This window comes from Haemaphysalis longicornis, unplaced genomic scaffold, assembly GCF_048455015.1.
Source record: "Haemaphysalis longicornis isolate Haplotype H1 unplaced genomic scaffold, Haemaphysalis longicornis Haplotype H1 scaffold_2, whole genome shotgun sequence".
Lineage (NCBI taxonomy): Eukaryota > Metazoa > Arthropoda > Arachnida > Ixodida > Ixodidae > Haemaphysalis > Haemaphysalis longicornis.
The window spans coordinates 219,126,246-219,142,847 of record NW_027526295.1 but is presented as its reverse complement, the minus strand read 5'-3'; the positions used below and the strand labels follow the sequence as shown (position 1 = coordinate 219,142,847).

General features: G+C 49.6%; 1 protein-coding gene across 1 annotated transcript in view; it reads left to right on the top strand.

Moving 5' to 3' along the window:
• The window catches only part of LOC144169932 (3'-5' RNA helicase YTHDC2-like), a 45,244-nt gene that overhangs the window by 18,546 nt on the left and 10,096 nt on the right, over nucleotides 1-16,602 (top strand). Inside the window, exons 9-23 of the mRNA XM_077699384.1 lie at nucleotides 3,228-3,399; nucleotides 4,784-4,940; nucleotides 5,032-5,224; nucleotides 6,527-6,708; nucleotides 7,657-7,747; nucleotides 8,026-8,113; nucleotides 8,205-8,285; nucleotides 8,649-8,855; nucleotides 8,998-9,102; nucleotides 9,724-9,889; nucleotides 10,005-10,111; nucleotides 10,742-11,013; nucleotides 13,659-13,927; nucleotides 14,434-14,546; nucleotides 15,590-15,828. Of these exons, the coding sequence (XP_077555510.1) occupies nucleotides 3,228-3,399; nucleotides 4,784-4,940; nucleotides 5,032-5,224; nucleotides 6,527-6,708; nucleotides 7,657-7,747; nucleotides 8,026-8,113; nucleotides 8,205-8,285; nucleotides 8,649-8,855; nucleotides 8,998-9,102; nucleotides 9,724-9,889; nucleotides 10,005-10,111; nucleotides 10,742-11,013; nucleotides 13,659-13,927; nucleotides 14,434-14,546; nucleotides 15,590-15,828 (2,442 nt within the window). The remainder of the gene's footprint in view (nucleotides 1-3,227; nucleotides 3,400-4,783; nucleotides 4,941-5,031; nucleotides 5,225-6,526; nucleotides 6,709-7,656; nucleotides 7,748-8,025; nucleotides 8,114-8,204; nucleotides 8,286-8,648; nucleotides 8,856-8,997; nucleotides 9,103-9,723; nucleotides 9,890-10,004; nucleotides 10,112-10,741; nucleotides 11,014-13,658; nucleotides 13,928-14,433; nucleotides 14,547-15,589; nucleotides 15,829-16,602) is intronic.

The window sequence follows — 16,602 nt, the reverse complement described above, 5'->3', positions numbered from 1 at the left end:
CGGTTTTCTTGTAGATTGAGCATGGATATTCTGCGCCGTAAAGTCGGACTGTGTAAGGTACCTTGGGTCCCGCGAAAGTCAGAACTACTGTAGATGACGTGCCAAGTCTTCTAGCTGTGTACACTTCATCCGTAGTCTGATCAATGTTGTTGAGAATGTCTGCTTCAGACAGTCTAGCTGGGACACCACTGATGACGCCTTTAACAGAGTCGTCGGGTGCCAGGCCGTAAAGTTGGACGGGGTACTGCTTGTTATGAAGTGTTACGTATTGGACTTGACCCAGAGCTCGTGCGGCCTCGGAGGATGGAGTACTGACAGTGGCCGTGTTTTGTGTTACATCAACTCTGAGGCGCAGATTTGCTTGACGCCACGTGACCTTGATGGCGTTCAGTAGCGCCAGGGACAGCTCAGCGTACTCAATGTTGCCGAGCGCCAGCCCGCCCTGGGGACGCAATACTAGTTTAAAGTCGTCCCTCGGCAGGGGCTTAGGCCTGAGGAATGGTTTACTTGCGGGCGGCAAGGCTTGCTTGGCTTGTTGTGGAGTCGTGGTTGTGGCAGTGTTGGCCGCGGCGGCACTGCGCTGTCGGCGACGTTGGGCTCGCGAGACTACTTCAACGAAGTCTTGATGGTGATCTTGATTTACGGCACAGTGATCTTCTGTGATAATCGAGTCCATTTCGGTGTCTGCTGAGGGGTTGGATAATGGCTGCTGGTCTTGATTTGCAGTCGAGTGACCTTCTTGTATGACATCAGCATCCATATCTGCATCCGAGGAGGTCTTGTTTGAAGGCCCAGTGGCGGCACTCGAAGTGCTCGAGGTGTCTTGCATGACGGGTTCCTTGGCTGCGCCTAGCGCTCGGCGACAGGCATGGTGCGGGAGTCTTGAACAAAAGTAAATCACGAAATATTTCACCCACGGGGTCGAGGCGGGTGCTCCGGTGATCGGTAGAGCTTGTAGAATTCAGTATAACGGGATAAAGGGTGGAACAAAACGAAATTTAACACATGCTGCGTGAAATTCTGCGGAGCCGATGAAGGACACGTCTGATCAGCGCAGCACTTCTTCTTCTTCCCTATAAAAGAAAATGTTAGCCCGCGTGGTGCCCGTGCCATGTGGTGAAGCCCAACCACTATTTCAAATTTTGCTATTTTGGATGGTTCTCTAGAAGAAATCTGATGGTTTGACATTATTAAAGACCAAAATTAGCCTCCATGTGATGTAAAAACACCTTGTCAATGATTATGACCGACACAATATTGAAGGCAAGCAAGCGATGTGAAAAAAATCCGCTTGGAGTTGAGAACCAAACTCTTTGGTGGATGCTTGTTGACATTCTGATGATCACTTATCAGTCAGAACTTTCATTTGCGCTTTATTATCATGTTCTGACCAACTATGGTAGCCTTCCTTGCAGGAATAAGGTACGATGCGCTAGAATCATGCCCAGCAAGCTTTCACCAAGCCGCCATCGGTCTGTGAAACGAGTTCAGCACTCCGAGCGTACTACATTGCAGCGCCACCTAACAATTTCGAAAAGAAACAAATACAAGGCTGTTGGAGACTCTGTCAGAATAGACAGTACTACTAAGAAGCAACAATAAACCTCCGGAAATACCCTCGTATGAAACCGAAACTGGCCGGTGAACAGCTGGAGGTGTTCAAGGCCAATTGGAAGCGTTCTCCTCGTGTGAACTGACACCCGACGACTTGGTGTTATCGTTTGACTTTCAGCGGAAGCTCTTATCGCAGAAGCAAGGCGTAGATAAAGTGGAAGCGCGAGCGGCATGCTTGTTTGAGGAGCAGTAGCGGGCAACGGAGGCACCATGGCAAATGAGCTTGTAGTTAGGTAACTGCATAGTAGCGCCAAATATGAATTTCGCAATGCAAAAACGAAACCGAAACTTCTGGAAACTGGTTAAAAATGGCAGGCACACTTGCTAGACATGCGGGGGACCATCAGAAATAAGCTTTGGGAGAATAAAGCTGCCTTTTGTCCGAACTAAAGATCATTAGTGAATACCTGGTGTCATTTTCAAGTAATTATCACCTCTCAACGCCGTCGGACTACAAAGCTGACCGCATTATTTGGTATTTGACTTGCCGGGAGCCTTTTGACAAAAAAAAAAATATTATGGTAATGCAGCCTAGCAACGATCTGCATGCTTTTTTCTCAAGGGCAGCAGCCAAGTCCCCTTCCTCAAAAACACACGCACCTCAATTCACAAAAAACGCCGTCAAAAATCTCAATGTCGCCGGAGCGGGAAAATTTAAACTGATTCTAAAAGGGCAGTGCCTAGACTAACCACTGACCGCATTAGGTGCACGAGAAATGACTACAACATGTTGAAATAGGCAATATAAATCATCGATCACAGGTGATCGATTTGAATAGGCGTGGTAACGAAAGAGTTAATTTTGTGAAGAATAGTGCTGCTATCGGTGGCTTCTCGTTTTAGACCCTTACGGTGGCAGTGCTGACACTGCTAAATAGTGATGCATGTGCAACACGGAGAGGAGCGTGATGTTCAATTATGCAGTCAAAGCCGTGGCGCTACTGATGTTATTGGTCAGTGCTCCCACGATAGCCTTCCAATAGTGCTCGATTTTACTTAGCATGTTTGTTGTGACGAGCAATTTTTAGTTTGTTCATAAATGTGCTATTGTGTAAAAGAGAGCTTTTTTTTTTTTTTTTGTGAAGGTCGCTGCACAAAGTTCAGTGTAGAAAAATGGGGACAAGATTTCCGTGTTCTGGGTTCTTTTATTTTTTTTTTATTATCGTTGAAGGGCGTGCTTTTAGCGATTATATATCAAGAATGCAATACGTGTCTTAAAGTTGCTTCTATCAACACCTGCTCCGAAAGCTGGTTTTGCTGCTCCGAAACGCATTTTTGCCTGCTCCAAAAGCTGCTCCAAAGTGGCTTAAGCCGGTAGCATCACTGTAAACGAAAAGAAGCTTATTAGCCAATGTTGTCACCAACAGAATGCTATAACCTTCTGGGCGATACCGCAAAGAATCCCCACTTCTCATTCTGACCCCTGCTTGCCTAGCCAGTCTCACTCTTATGTTGGTCCGCACTTTGATGGCCTGGGTGTTGTGGCGCAGCGCTCAAAGCCTAGAGTAATGAATTGCTGTTCTCTTGCTTTAGTTTTTCTCACATCGTGCACCAGAGAGTAGTACTAGCTTCTATGACCTTGCACTCATCTTCCCTCGGCTGGATGCACACAGGACCGGCTACAACAGCCCGGCCATGCTGGCTCTGAAGAAGAGCCAGCCCCGAGCAGAGAGGCAGAAGGCCAAGCTTGCCAAGTGGTGCTCTGCCCAGGACACCTCGACAGCCGGGGATGCCGCCACGTCGTCCCCCTCCAACAGCCCTTCCCCTCGGGAGGACCAGGCACAGGCAAGCGCCTCCTCAGGCCGCCATCTTGTACTGCCTTTCATTTCCCCCAGAAATTATGGCGCCGTGGACCAGGGTGGCATTTATCTTGAGGCATGGGCGCTGGCAGGATCTTTTCTTGAGGGGGGGGGGGACTCTTTGCACCGCTGTCGGAGGCCGCGGGAGCGGGGAGGCGTAACAATATTACCGTATTTTGGCGCATATAATCCACACCACCACTTTCAGCCCGCCGGAAAAGAAAAAAAAAAATCCTCGCGTATTGCCCGCACATTTGATACAGGAAAGGATGCACCAAAGCTACTGCTCAAGCAACACATCACATACTATGCAGGCAGAAAAAGCGTATATTTAGCAAGTAGAATACACTGACTGCAAGAAGAAAGTAACAATTCACTAATACAATTCAATTGTTAGAGTGCGCTCGTCCTTTTATTTTTCTTCCTCATCCTCTTATGTTTTGTGCAATCGCTGCCATGGAGGGCTCAGTCAGTGTTACTGCGTAGGAGCTTCACGGCACGGTGCGCATTGCCGTGAAGCTGCACTAAAGGAGAAACCCTGCGTATTATCCGCACCCCTACTCTGCCACTGAAATTTTCACATTTTTGGTGCGGGTTATACCCGCAAAAATACTGCATAAGCAAAATTCCACAGCATCCAAGGGATGTAAAGATGAAATCTTGTTTCTGTGATTAAGGGTAACAATCAAATTTCTAAATGTTTATTAACACTCATACATCACAGAAAGAAACCTCTGCGTTACATAACGGCACCGTTTTAGTAAAAAACCCCAGCAGGAGTGCCTCCTGGCACTTTTTTTTGACGGTAAGGTGCAATGATAATTCTTTAAATTTTCTGATCATGATTTTCAGTGAAGAAATAAGCTAGCCTAACGAATGGAGCTGCGGGGCTGAGGAAGTGTGAGCAGGGGTGGGTGAAGGGCAAGTTGGCAGGCACCCCTGCCAACACTCATGTCTTGAAGGTATTGGTTATTAGAGCTTTGAAGGAACCACAATGACGACAAAAAGCTTTGTTCTGGTCAGGAGACTGACTTGTCTGTGTGGCACCCACGGCAACTTCAGTCAAACGTGAGCAAGGGTGACTCACCCGTCACTTTCCCGCACTGAACTTGTGATGCTGCAAGTGTCCTTTACACAATTGGCTGAGGCCAACCAAATCAACCGAATATCGAAATTTTTTGTGGCCTTGCAGTTGGAGCTTGGTGCCTATTTGTGGCAGTAAGGTAGCTGACAGTCCCATTAATGCGATTGACAAAAATCCTTGGGCTAGTGCTGTCGTTTACCTTGCCTTTATGATGGTGGAGGCTTTTCCCCATGCATTTGAGCGTGTGTGAGAAGAGCCTGAGCCCCAATTTTCCCCCTGCTGGCAGGAGGAAGAAAGGGAGGAGGGAGGGGACGATGACCTGGCTGGCTCAGACATCCAGAAGACGCGGCAGGTGGACCGTGCCCTGACGCAGGCCTGGATGACGGGCTCCGACGAGGCCTTCTCGCAGCTCCTCTACTACTTCTATTCGGAGGGCGTCTCAGGCAAGCGACTGGCTCCCCCGGTGTCCGCTTGTAGGGTGCACTGGCCCTGTCACCACACCTCCACTAACGGCCTGTTTTTCTGTGGCCGCAGTCGATTATCGCCACAGTGAGACGAGCGCAACGGCCCTGATGCTGGCTGCCGGGCGGGGCAAGTCGGACGTGGTGGAAGAGCTGCTGAGCCTCGGAGCAGACCCCCTGGCCAGGACACCCAATGATTGGACTGCCGTGGAGTGGGCCCAGCACTTCAACCATTCCGACACGGCCACGCTCATCATGGCACATGTGTGAGTGGATGGGGCAGGGTCCGAGGATGTCCAGGGGCCCATTTGAACTGCTTTGTTTCGATCAGACGGTTGGTACTTTTGGGGTAAGTCCTGTTGGTAAAATGGATGTTCTCTGTTACCATGTGCCTGTAGCCTGCAAGGTGGTGTGGAGCGCAAGGGGATAAGGAAGGTTTGAGTAAAGGGTATTGTCCCCCCGTCCATTTTGTCATAAGATACAAAGCAACAAGTGGTGCAGTGATGCCACACATTACAGCGAAAAGAGGTTTCCACAAGTATTGGCCAATTTTTATGTTTTGTGCCAATTGTGCCAAAGCACACACGGGTGTAGGGCAAGTTCTTTCTTTTATGGGGGTCACGTGAGTGTTAGCCTTAGAAAGGGCAAGTTGCTGTCCTTCTAGGTACGCGGATTTTTTTTGTCCTTACAGTTACACGATTTTTAGAAAATAATCTCCGAAACTTGCTGAACCAGTTCAAAGATGCATTTTTTTTTCAAGCTATCTATGTTTTAAAGTAATTTGTACTGATTATGAGGTAAAATGCATAATTTGCTGCAAACGTACTCTCAATATTCTGTGGTTGAACTAGCAGTGAATGTGCAGTTCATTTGTTGCGGAAATATTTTGTTCACCAAAGTCCAAAATACGTATTTCAAGATATGTCAGCCAGCAGTGCTTTGGAAGCACTGCCCGCTGACATATCTTGCAGGAGCACGAGTATTTTGAAATGAGCAAATAAACAAAGGTCTATTGCGAGCAGCAGTTTGCGTTTACTGTTATTAGTGGTGGGGGCTGTTGGTGTCTCCTGTCGTCGTCGTCGTAATCGTTGTTGGCCTCATGTAGCCACGGTACTAAAATACCGGGAAACTCGTTTATGCCTCGCGCTAAAATGTAATGTGTACTAAAAAACACCGGGACACTTGTTTACGCCTCGCACTGGAGCGTTGCATTACGCGTACTAAAAAAACACCGGGACACTCGTTTACGCCTCGTACTAGAGAGCTTTGTGCTTCAAAGACAAGAGACTTTTACAGCATAGCTGTATACCTGTACCCGTAATGGTTTCACCTCCATTGGCAAAAAAGCTAAGGCGCCAAGAATACACTTATGCACTGCATGCGTTGCCCCTCACCAGGTTTCACGTTAGTGGAGATGGCCCAGGATTTTTTTTTGTAAACAGTAGTACAAATTAATGCATGTTTGAGTACAGATGACATGTTCGACCTTTTTATTATCGTTGAATTTCGGTACGTGTCACCAGTTCCCCCCAGCGCCAGTACCCTGATCTTTTTTTCCCTCCGTACAGGATGGTGACCAATGCGGTGATTCCCAAGTCGGAGGCACATGGGGGAGGCGCGGGTGAACAGGAGCTGACGCCCGCCGAGCGGGAGCAACTGGACTTGTACCAGCGCAGTGTAAACGACGACCAAACGGATCTGGACCTGGTGCTTGCACTGCTGCGAAAGGTGCATGCCAGTAGTGAGGACGGTAAGGGGACCAAGTTGACTCCTTCCCATTAGATGAGGCACTGGCGTCCTGTTCTCCACTTGTTTAGAAATGAGTACTCCTTTCGCACACTGAACGGCGAGTATTAGTCTTTTTAAATTGATGATATTTTATTCTTCAATGCGTCCAAAAACTGTGTGCTGCAGTACCTGTTTAACCATGGTGGCTGCTATGTTGTCAACAGCTCTTGCCACTCTTCCACTGAGTGCAGCACCTGTTATTGTCTCCTGCTTTTTCCGTCTTGATTGCCGAGGTACCTGACCTGTGTACAGTGAGAGGGAGCTTGCAGTTGAGATGAGATCATTCCGGACATAAAAAAATGTCCACCGTAAAGTTCCGAGAGACCGCCATCCCCCAAAACATTGCCCACCCCCCTAAGCACAGTCGCAAAGATGGGTCAGCATTTCTGCAGGGGGGAGTGGACAAAATTTATTGTGCAAGAAAATGTGGAATGCTGCCTGGCTGCTTTCAGTAGGACTGAGATGTGATGCTCGTACGGGCTGCAAGTGGCCAGTGATTGTTTGCGCGTACTACTAGTGCGTGGCCACAGGCAGGGTTTGTTTGAACTGTGGAGCAACCTTACAAGGATTGCTCTTTGGTCGTAGCAGAGTAGCCTTACACATGGTTCTTTTAAAAAAGCTAGTTGGCAAAGACGGCTGCTTTTTTTGTACTCTGAAGGCACCTGGTTCCAGGGCTGGTCTTGTATTGTGATTATGACCTCCAGCTCTCCTGTGTATGAAGTCTCAACATGGATATCTGCGCAGCCACGTATAATAAGTTTTGCGACTGCCTGTAGAAAATGGGCAGCAAGATGAAACTTTGTTTTTGAGAGTAATGGGCGTTGTAGATGACCATGATTGGTATTTAACGGAGAATAGTTCACTAGCCCTTGATGGTAAGCACATTGTTTGTTTTCTGTTGTGGGCCCAGGGGCCATCTTGGTGTTCCTGGCCGGCTACGACGACATGAGCAGCCTCAAGGAGAGGATTATGGCGGACAAAGACTTCTCCGGCCAAAAGAGGTAACCACTTTTGACGTGTGCCTGTGTGGGACCTGTTGGCAAGTAATAAAAATGGTCATGTTTCATAAGCAAATAGCAGGGACAATGCCCTTTATGAATTACTCTGGGCTTAGGTCTTTTCTTTCCTCTAGTGTGTGGCTGTGCCAGGAGTTGCCGTTACATGTTTCCTAAGCATTTTTGTACGGTTCCTTTGTTTGTGCGAACTGCCGCAATCTCTTTGATGAATGTGCCAACATTTTCACCACAGCAGAAATTGTTCTTGTTATTTTTCGTTCAAGGTACGCCCTCTACATGCTTCACTCGAACCTGCAGTGCAGCGAGCAGCGGCTGGTCTTCAACACAATGCCTCCTGGTGTTCGCAAAATTGTACGTTTCACGTTGTCCCTGCCTCCTCCTAGCTGGCTCCCTGCCAGGCTCTTATTAATAAAGCAGTTCTGTTGTTTGGGCCCTCTTCCAGATTCTCTCGACGAACATTGCCGAGACAAGCATCACGATCAGTGATGTTACCTTCGTCATCGACTCTGGCAAGGTCAAAGAGGTGAGAGAGCGGCTCAGTTGCCCAGATGCGGTGGGACTGCACGTGCTAGATGGGCTGTGTTTTTTTGTATCATACCTGAAAAAAAAAACAGGTAAAACTTGCAACGTTAAGCTTTTTATGTAATTTCGCCATCATTGTAGTTTCTTGCTGTCGCTTGGGATTTTGTGTGCTCGTTAATGATCCCCAGGTCACCTAGCTGTTTCGTAGCTCCCCTGTGCATGGCCCGCCTCGTAGCCTGGGTGTAGCACTGTCTAAACTTGAAGGCTAGTGTAGTTGAGTCCTTGCCACGATGTAGTTTTCCGCCCGATTGTGCGCTCGGTGAAGGGTGTGCCCTGCTCCTTTCTCGCCCCCTTTGTGGTGCAGAAGTCGTTTGACAGCCTGACGGGCACGAGCCTGCTCAAGTCGGTGTGGGTGAGCCAGGCCAGTGCCGTGCAGCGCCGGGGCCGGGCGGGACGCACCCGCCCCAACGGGGTCTGCTTCCACCTGTTCAGCCGCCAGCGCTTTGCCAGCTTCGAGCCCTTCCAGCAGCCCGAGCTGCTCCGCCTGCCCCTGCAGGAGCTCTGCCTGCAGGTGCGTCTCTCTCCTCTCTCTCTCTGCCCCTCCCTCCCACCTGACACTGCACTGCGTGGCCGTCTCTGGCGCTGCCTTGTGCACCCTGCTGCGAGCCCTCGATGAGAGGGTTGGCCGTCTCATCATCCTTTTTTCTCTGCAGGCCAAGCTTCTGGTGCCAACCAATGTGCCCATTGCCGACTTTCTGGCTCGGGCTCCTGATCCACCAGCGTTCTTGGTCACCAGGACAGCGGTGACCCTCCTCAAGGTGGGGCTTTCGTCCTTGATTGAATGCTGTGTGCACTTCAGATGACATTAGCTTGGTGCAGGAAGGATGAGCTCTTTTGTCCTTTGTCCCTGCCTCTTCACATTTGTAGGTAGAGCCCTTACAACGACCTGGCCCCCTCTCAGGCCGCATAGGCCGCCAAGCTAGCCTCCAGTGTGTTTTCCATGTGACCGGGGTACATGTAACTGTGCAGCGATATTCCCCAGTAAAAGACGCTATCAAGCGTGCATATGCATCCTGATGGAAAAGGGAACAGGTACCCAACTGAGTGGGGAAGCTAACCCTTGGTGTTAACTTGCCCAACACTTGTGACATTAGTCAGTGTGGTGCTATTGTTGGTCATCACAATTCCTAGGTTGTTCATGCCTTTGCCCCACGCCACTTTTACTCTGACTGCAGCAATAGGCATAAATTTAAAAAGCCTTGACTTGTTCTTTGCTAGCCTCTAGATTGGAAAGCAGGGTAATAAAAACGCTGATTTTCTCAGTTGTCTAAGTTGGTGTTGGCTGCACTTCAAGAGCTAGAAATTGAAGGAGCTTTTATTTATCAAAGCCACACGTTGCACCCTTTCTCTTGCCCTTATGGTGCCCCCCCCTGGTGCAGACCATAGATGCACTGGACCCCTCGGAGCAGCTCACGGAGGTGGGCCTCCACCTGCTGGACCTGCCCATTGAGCCGCAGCTGGGCAAGATGCTGCTGTACGCAGTCGTGCTCAAGTGCCTGGACCCTGTGCTCACCATCGTCTGCTGCCTCACGGGCAAGGACCCCTGTGAGTGCCCTCTGTTTGAGGCAGCAGTGCACTCCACTGGGTTGGCTAAGATTAATGCGCTTGCAGGGACATCTGGGTGTTGAGCCATTCGTTTTTCTCTTTTTCTCCTCACCAGTTGTGCTGCCCTCACAGTCGGGGCAGAAGCGTGCCGCGTGCATGGCTCGCCGAAAACTCTCTGCAGACACGTACAGCGATCACATGGCTCTCCTTAGGGCCTTCCAGGTTGGTGGCATGCAAGCACATTGCTGAACGACTGGATGTCTCTTTGTCGTGTCTTAATAGGACACCAGAGTATACTGTGTGGCAACGGGTTTTACACAGGTTTTCCCAAAGGAAAAGAGAAAGTTTACAACTGCAATTGTGTTTGAAAAAAAAGAAAAGAAAGATTGCGGAGTTCTGGGTTTGGCTATAGCTGTAGGGAATGCAAAGATGCTGTGCTGTGCATAGTCACATTTGGTTGTTAATTCACTGCAATCAATTTCATTCTGCATTGAATGCAGCCTAAGGAATCACCAGTACTTTTTGTCTGTGGTAACTCTGTGAGAGCCGGTATCCTCGTAGCAAAGATCGATTTTCTGGGCTAAATTCACGGGGGCAGTCACTTTTTGTATCCTTAGGTGAGACTACGACCCGGGGGACACATTGTAGCAAAGGGAGGCTGCTGTAAAATAGTGGACTTTGGCTCCGTAAGCTTCACAATGATGCAGTCGTATTTGTGGTGCTGGGATAACTTGAAAGGTGCAGGCTCCACCGGGCTGGCGGCATAAGCTTTGTGTGTGGAAGATTGTGTTGTGCCCATTGTGTTGAGTGGCGTTCCCTCCTCCCCTCTTCCGCCTGCTCATCGATCCACAGGGCTGGCAGAAAGCGCGCTCGGAGAACTCCGAGCACCTCTTCTGCGAGCGGCACTTTGTGTCGAGCTCCACCATGTCGACCATTGTGGCGGTGCGGGGCCAGCTGCTGGCGCAGCTGCGTGCCTCGGGCTTTGTGCGTGCCCGGGGCTGTGGCGACATCCGGGACCTTAACTCCAACTCGGACAACTGGCCCGTTGTGAAGGCGGCGCTCGTCGCGGGCTCCTACCCAAACCTGCTTCGCGTGGACCGAGAGCGGCGACAGCTGGTCGCCCAGTGAGTGCTCTTGCTGTCTGGCGCACCGGTTTTCGTTTTTCGTTTCCTGTTGCAGTGCAACTTCTCATCAAAGGCTAAAAAAAGTGGGGCCCTGTCTGTCCGAGAGTTGTGTTTACCAGGTATGTTGGTCAAGATTTGTCTGAAAAGCAGCGCACCCATCAGTTTGTCTTTTTTATTGCTGACGTCGGGAAACCTTTCAGGGGGGATGGGGGGGGAGGAAGGGGATGTATTCAAGAGAGCTGGTGGCTTTTTACCATTAGTTTTACATGATTTGGGAACTCTTGTTGTGACAGCATGCTGGCGAAGTTCTCAGACAAAGATGCAACGGGTGACAAGTGCATACCGTATTTACTCGCGTAATCCTCACACTTTTTTTCCAGAAAAATCGGTGTGAAGTTAGCGGGTGCAATAATAATGCAAGGAAAAAACGTTCAAGTGGTAAAAAGGAGGTTAAATAATACGTATTTGAATAGGTGTTGTACATAACCAAGACATTTACAGGCAGGACTTATCTTTGTAATAAAAGTGCAAGGTCGACACAGGCACGAAGCACAAAGCTTTATTTATTGCGGCCATCTTCACAATCTCTCATTTGGTAGTGCGCAACTCAAGTGAAAACATTCCTAGTCCGAGTCGGTGCTGCTAACATCGCTGGCCGTTGTTTCATTATCACTTCAGGATTTCACGTCGGCTTCAGGGGCCTCGTCTCCATCCCACACCAAGTAGTCTTCAGTTGCATCCAGGGCATTCGATATGCACGTTGTCTTGAAGCTATTGATGACGACGTCTGCGGCGATCATTCCCCAAGCTTCCAATATCCAGCTGCACAGCAGCTCCACCGACGGCCTCCTTATCTTACCGGCTGTTGTCAGAGCATGCTGGCTTTCGATCATCCACCTGCGTACAGCCTTTAAACTTTATCTTTGAACGGCTTGTTCAAAGACACGTCCAAAGGCTGCAGCATGGATGTTAGGCCACCTGGAATGACAGCCAGCTCCTTTAACTGTGCACGTTTGGTTGGTCGCCTTCAGTTCCTCGTGCTGCCTTCACCAGTAGCTCATGCTGAACTCGTTGACGACGAAGTGCCTGCTTGCTGCGTGGTTTCCGTGCACTACAGCATATTCCGTAGCTTTCAGCTTGAAAGCTACGGCGTATAGCTGGCGTACCGCCCCATGGCGAAGTGGAACCGAAATCAGCACAGAACAAAGCAATGAAAAGCTTCTCAAAATGGGGGAAGCGAGCTCTTGACAGCTGATTAGACTGACTGCTGCTCCTCCCAGGGTGACCGCAGGCTATGCGAACGCTGCCTAGTAGTTTGCATGCGAAACCGGCTCAACGACGGTGTGTAAAGCGCTTGAGAGGTGGCCCTTGCGCCTGGTACCCCATGATACATCGCGCTTTCTGCTGAACGGAGTGGTGGCAAGTGCGTGCATCATGCGGGTTTTGCGAGCAGGCGACTTTTGCCGTTGCAATATTGGGGGTGCGAAAACTATGTGAGGAAATAAAAAAATCGAAGTTTTGGCAGCTCACATTAGGGGTGCGAGCGTTACTCAAATACAGGTGTTATGCGAGTAAATACGGTATATTCTGTATGAACAGAAACAAAATCCTTAGGGTTTGTTCATGGCCCACACCCTCTGTATGAGGGGAATGTGGAAACATAAACAAGAGGCTTTCATTTAGTGAATCTACTAGTTATCAGGTTAATGTATAATAGCAATGTGGATAATATTAATACAGGCGAACCTTGTTAATTCAAAGTCGTATAATTCACACCAACGGATAATTCGAACTGATCCAATCTGGCAAAGTGACGTGTATTTGAACGGGCAGAAACTCTCGCTAATTCGAACCTGAAACACGTGCCACGGTTAATTCGAACAACCTTGCCCGTCCCCACAGACTACTTTTCATGAAATTTGAAGCCAAAGGCCAAAGATCAATGTGTCACTAGCCTCTGCAGCTTCCCAAACCCATAACCGTGTGCTTGGTCTGCGTTTACTGAAGCAGCTGGCATAAACCATGCAGACTCGCTTTGCGTGCCTGTGGAAGCGTGGTTGTTTTTTTTTTCTTCTGCAGGCACTGCCTTTCTCTTTTCCTTTTTCTTTTCCTTTTCTTTTCTTTTTTGTTTTGCAACACCTAATTATTGAAAGTGGACTCCGAAAGGCGTGCAATACCGTCTACTTTATTGCACATGCGTTTCTAGTACTGGTAGTGTGCGCTGTACTGCCAATCAAAGGGGCCCCTGCTAGTTCGAACTCTGGCTAATTCGAACAGATTTGCTATCCCCCCAGAGTTTGAATCAGTAAGGTTCGACTGTAATTATTATAGTTAGTTTAAAAAAAGCATTGAACATTTGGCTAACAGGCTGAGCATATGCTGTGTGTCATTTGGCAAGCTCTGCCCAACAAAACAAAATGGCTTCCCAATTCCTAGCGACCTGCAGCTTGGACAACCATGCACATCACGTGTCCAGCTTATTCGCAACAGATGCTGGGCCGCCCCGAGTTTAGCCTCGTTATTGAGGGAGAGACGTTTCCTCTTCACTTGCCCACCCTCGTCCTGTGAGTGTGCTGCCATGACTCCAGCACCACTGTCTCCCATTTTGATGTGCCGCCTGCTCCTTGCGCGTCTCCCCCTCCCAGGCGTGCCTCGCGGGTGCGCTTCCACATGCGCTCAGCGCTGGCCCAGCAGCAGCCGGACTGCTCCCGGGGGGCCCCCGGGGAGGCGAAACCCGGCAGCCGTGCGGACGCGGTGTCCTCACTGCCCACCGACTGGGTCATCTACGGGGAGCTGGCCAGGGCGGGCCCCACGGCCTTTGCCCACCTCTGCACGCTCGTCTCACCCATCACGGTGGCCCTGTTCGCCGGACCCTTGCGCCTGCCTCAGGATGCCCTGTATGAGCCACACAACGGTCAGCGGCTCCAGCCCCTCTCTCCATCTCTGTCTCTTTGTGGCATAGCATAAAAGCCTGGCTTGGGTGGCCCCTCTCTCTCGTGTGTACTCCAATGCTTATGCCCACTTCTCCAGAACCAAGAAGGCTTCATTGTGTCTTTGGCAGCCTTGACCCTTGCTTTTAGAGGCTGTGGCTTCTCTTTGAAGTTGCCACGAAATGGTCGTACAATTACTTGGGACTTATTTAGTCTCCTGTTGTTTTCCTTTTAAAAGCTGCAGCATGGTCACAGGCTGCCCTTGTAGAGAATCTTGGTCTTATCGTGAGCTTTCTTATTGACAGGCTGTTGCGTGAAAGGGGTACGTGAAAGGTTCAAGTTCCTCGCCTGTGAGGCGAAGACGGTGTTGTCGTGGCAAAAATTCATATTTCAACTTGTATGTGCTTCACCACGCAGGTGTCTCTTTTTTTTATCTCCTCGTGGTGTTGTGAGCGTGTCTGTCTTCCTTTCCTGTCCCACAACTTCGCAGTGAGAACCTCTGGCTTGGGAGAGGACAGCGATAGTGAAGAAGAGGAGGAGTCTGAACTTCAGAAGTGTGTGCTCAAGCTGGATGACTGGATTTCTCTCAAGGCAGAACCTGAGGCAAGAGATCGTCTTACTCTCTGCTGGTGCCTCATTATCAAGCCGAGCTCAAAGAAAAAGAAAGGGAGAGGGTGGGGTACTTCAGATTTCCACAAAGTATTGCTTCTGGATTTGCTTTCTTTGTTTTGTTGCCATCACCTGGCTGTGCAAAGTTATCTTACCCCACACCAAAAGTGTAAATCCCAAGCTTCTTTTTGGCATTAGGCTCTGCCCAGTTATCTCATGTGATGGAAAAAGTGCATAACCTGTTCGCCGCGCATCTTATTTAACAATCTTCTGAACCTGATTCATGGAAAAAAAAAGCGCTCTGACATAAATGCATGCAGATTGAACACCGCGACATTCGATTGCCCACAGTGGACTGCATGTCTCTTTGTTGACTGATTCTTTGAGGTTTGTTTTTTGTTCTGGTTTAGTGCAGAGCGCAAGTTTGCTCTAATGAACTTTATTTACTGAAATGAGCTTACAGTGTCTTTGTTTGACCATTAAAATTATGAAAGTGGCAGCAACGCCAGGGGTCCACCGCTGCACCAAGGCAGCCGACAGGGCCGCTCTTTGTGTAGAGTTTCATGTTAACACATACTAGAGGGAAATTTGTTGCTGCGATCGCGTGCTGTCGTAGGGGCTGCCTTAGCAGCTGGCAGCGTTCCCCTCCTACATGACTTTTTTGCTTTTAAAGCAAGAATTAAGAAAAAAGGGTAACATTCTTTTTCTTGTTTGTCTTGCATGAAGCTTCCAAACAGGGATCCTGACAACTCTTCTGGCACTCCATTTTCCTAATTGAAAAACAACTTTAATCATCCTTTCACAATATTGTTGTGTTTTTCTGCAGCCACAGGCAACTTCTGAGCTTGTTTGCAAGCCGTGCTGAGGACAAGTACAACATTCATATCCCGTACATGATGGCATGCTTGTTGAAGTATGGCTCGCCTGGACACTGGCGCCAGATTTCCCTCTGGTGGATGTCAGCGAGAAACGCTATGGCTCTCTAAACTGTCGCCCAGTGCAGTGCTGATTGGTGTGCTTGTGTGTGTGCACTGCAGGCAGCGCGCATGGCCCTGCAGCTGCGGCAGAAGCTGCAGGCGCTGTTCTTGCGGCGCATGCACGCCCCGACCAAGCCCTGGTCGCAAGTGGACGAGGCCATCGTGCGCGCCGTTGTGGGCGTGCTCTCGTCGGAGGAGGACGCCCTCAACCTGCCCAAGCCGCCCCCGGGCTTTGGCCAGCGGCCCCGGCCTCTTGCCTCGGATGGCAGCTACAGCCTGCCACCGCCGTCCCTTGGCAGGTGCGTCGTTCGCCCACTTGCCCACAGTAAAACACATTGTTGGGCAAGTTGGTGCGTACTCGTTCTGAATATTGTAGCGCGATCAACACGGTACAGAAGCAGCACGATGGGACAAGCGCTCATGCCCCCTGCGATGAACGATTGCATTGATATGGGACGATGCTTCCAATAAATTAGGTTGAGTGTGAATGCTTATCCCGTCGTGCCTGTTCTGTGTCGTCGTGTGATCGCACTCTAATTTTTTGAAACCACTTGCCCTCTTTCATTCTGCTTCTTTTCACATTCTTGTGTTTGTTTATGCATTCACTAGTTGTGTGCCTCATAACCTTTTTTGTTCAGTGTTTCCTGCATAGCCTGAGAGGCACAGCTGGCTCATTGCATGTTGCTTCGGCACTACTGGGCTAGTACAGCATAGCAGGGGCAGTAATGTGATCTTTTAAAGGCCTGGATGTGCAGGAAAAATTTAGAGTTATGGTTAGTACATGAAGTCAAGGGTGTGACAAATGCTCGTCTGGTCGGGAGGGTACATTAAGGGGGTCCTGAGAGGCATTTTGAGCACACTAAATGGACTAGCGCAATTGTTAGGTTGGGTGGTCAACGTCATCTGTGCCAAGTATACCTTTTCTACGTGCAGCGGGAAGCTCACAATTTCGTTGCGAAGTTTGTTGCCGCATTCCCACCCTTTCCTGCGTGTTTTTGGGCTCCACCATCTTCCCGCACGTACGTCCTCGATTCCCCATGCGCGTCACGCAGAAGTGCCAGCCACTTACTGGT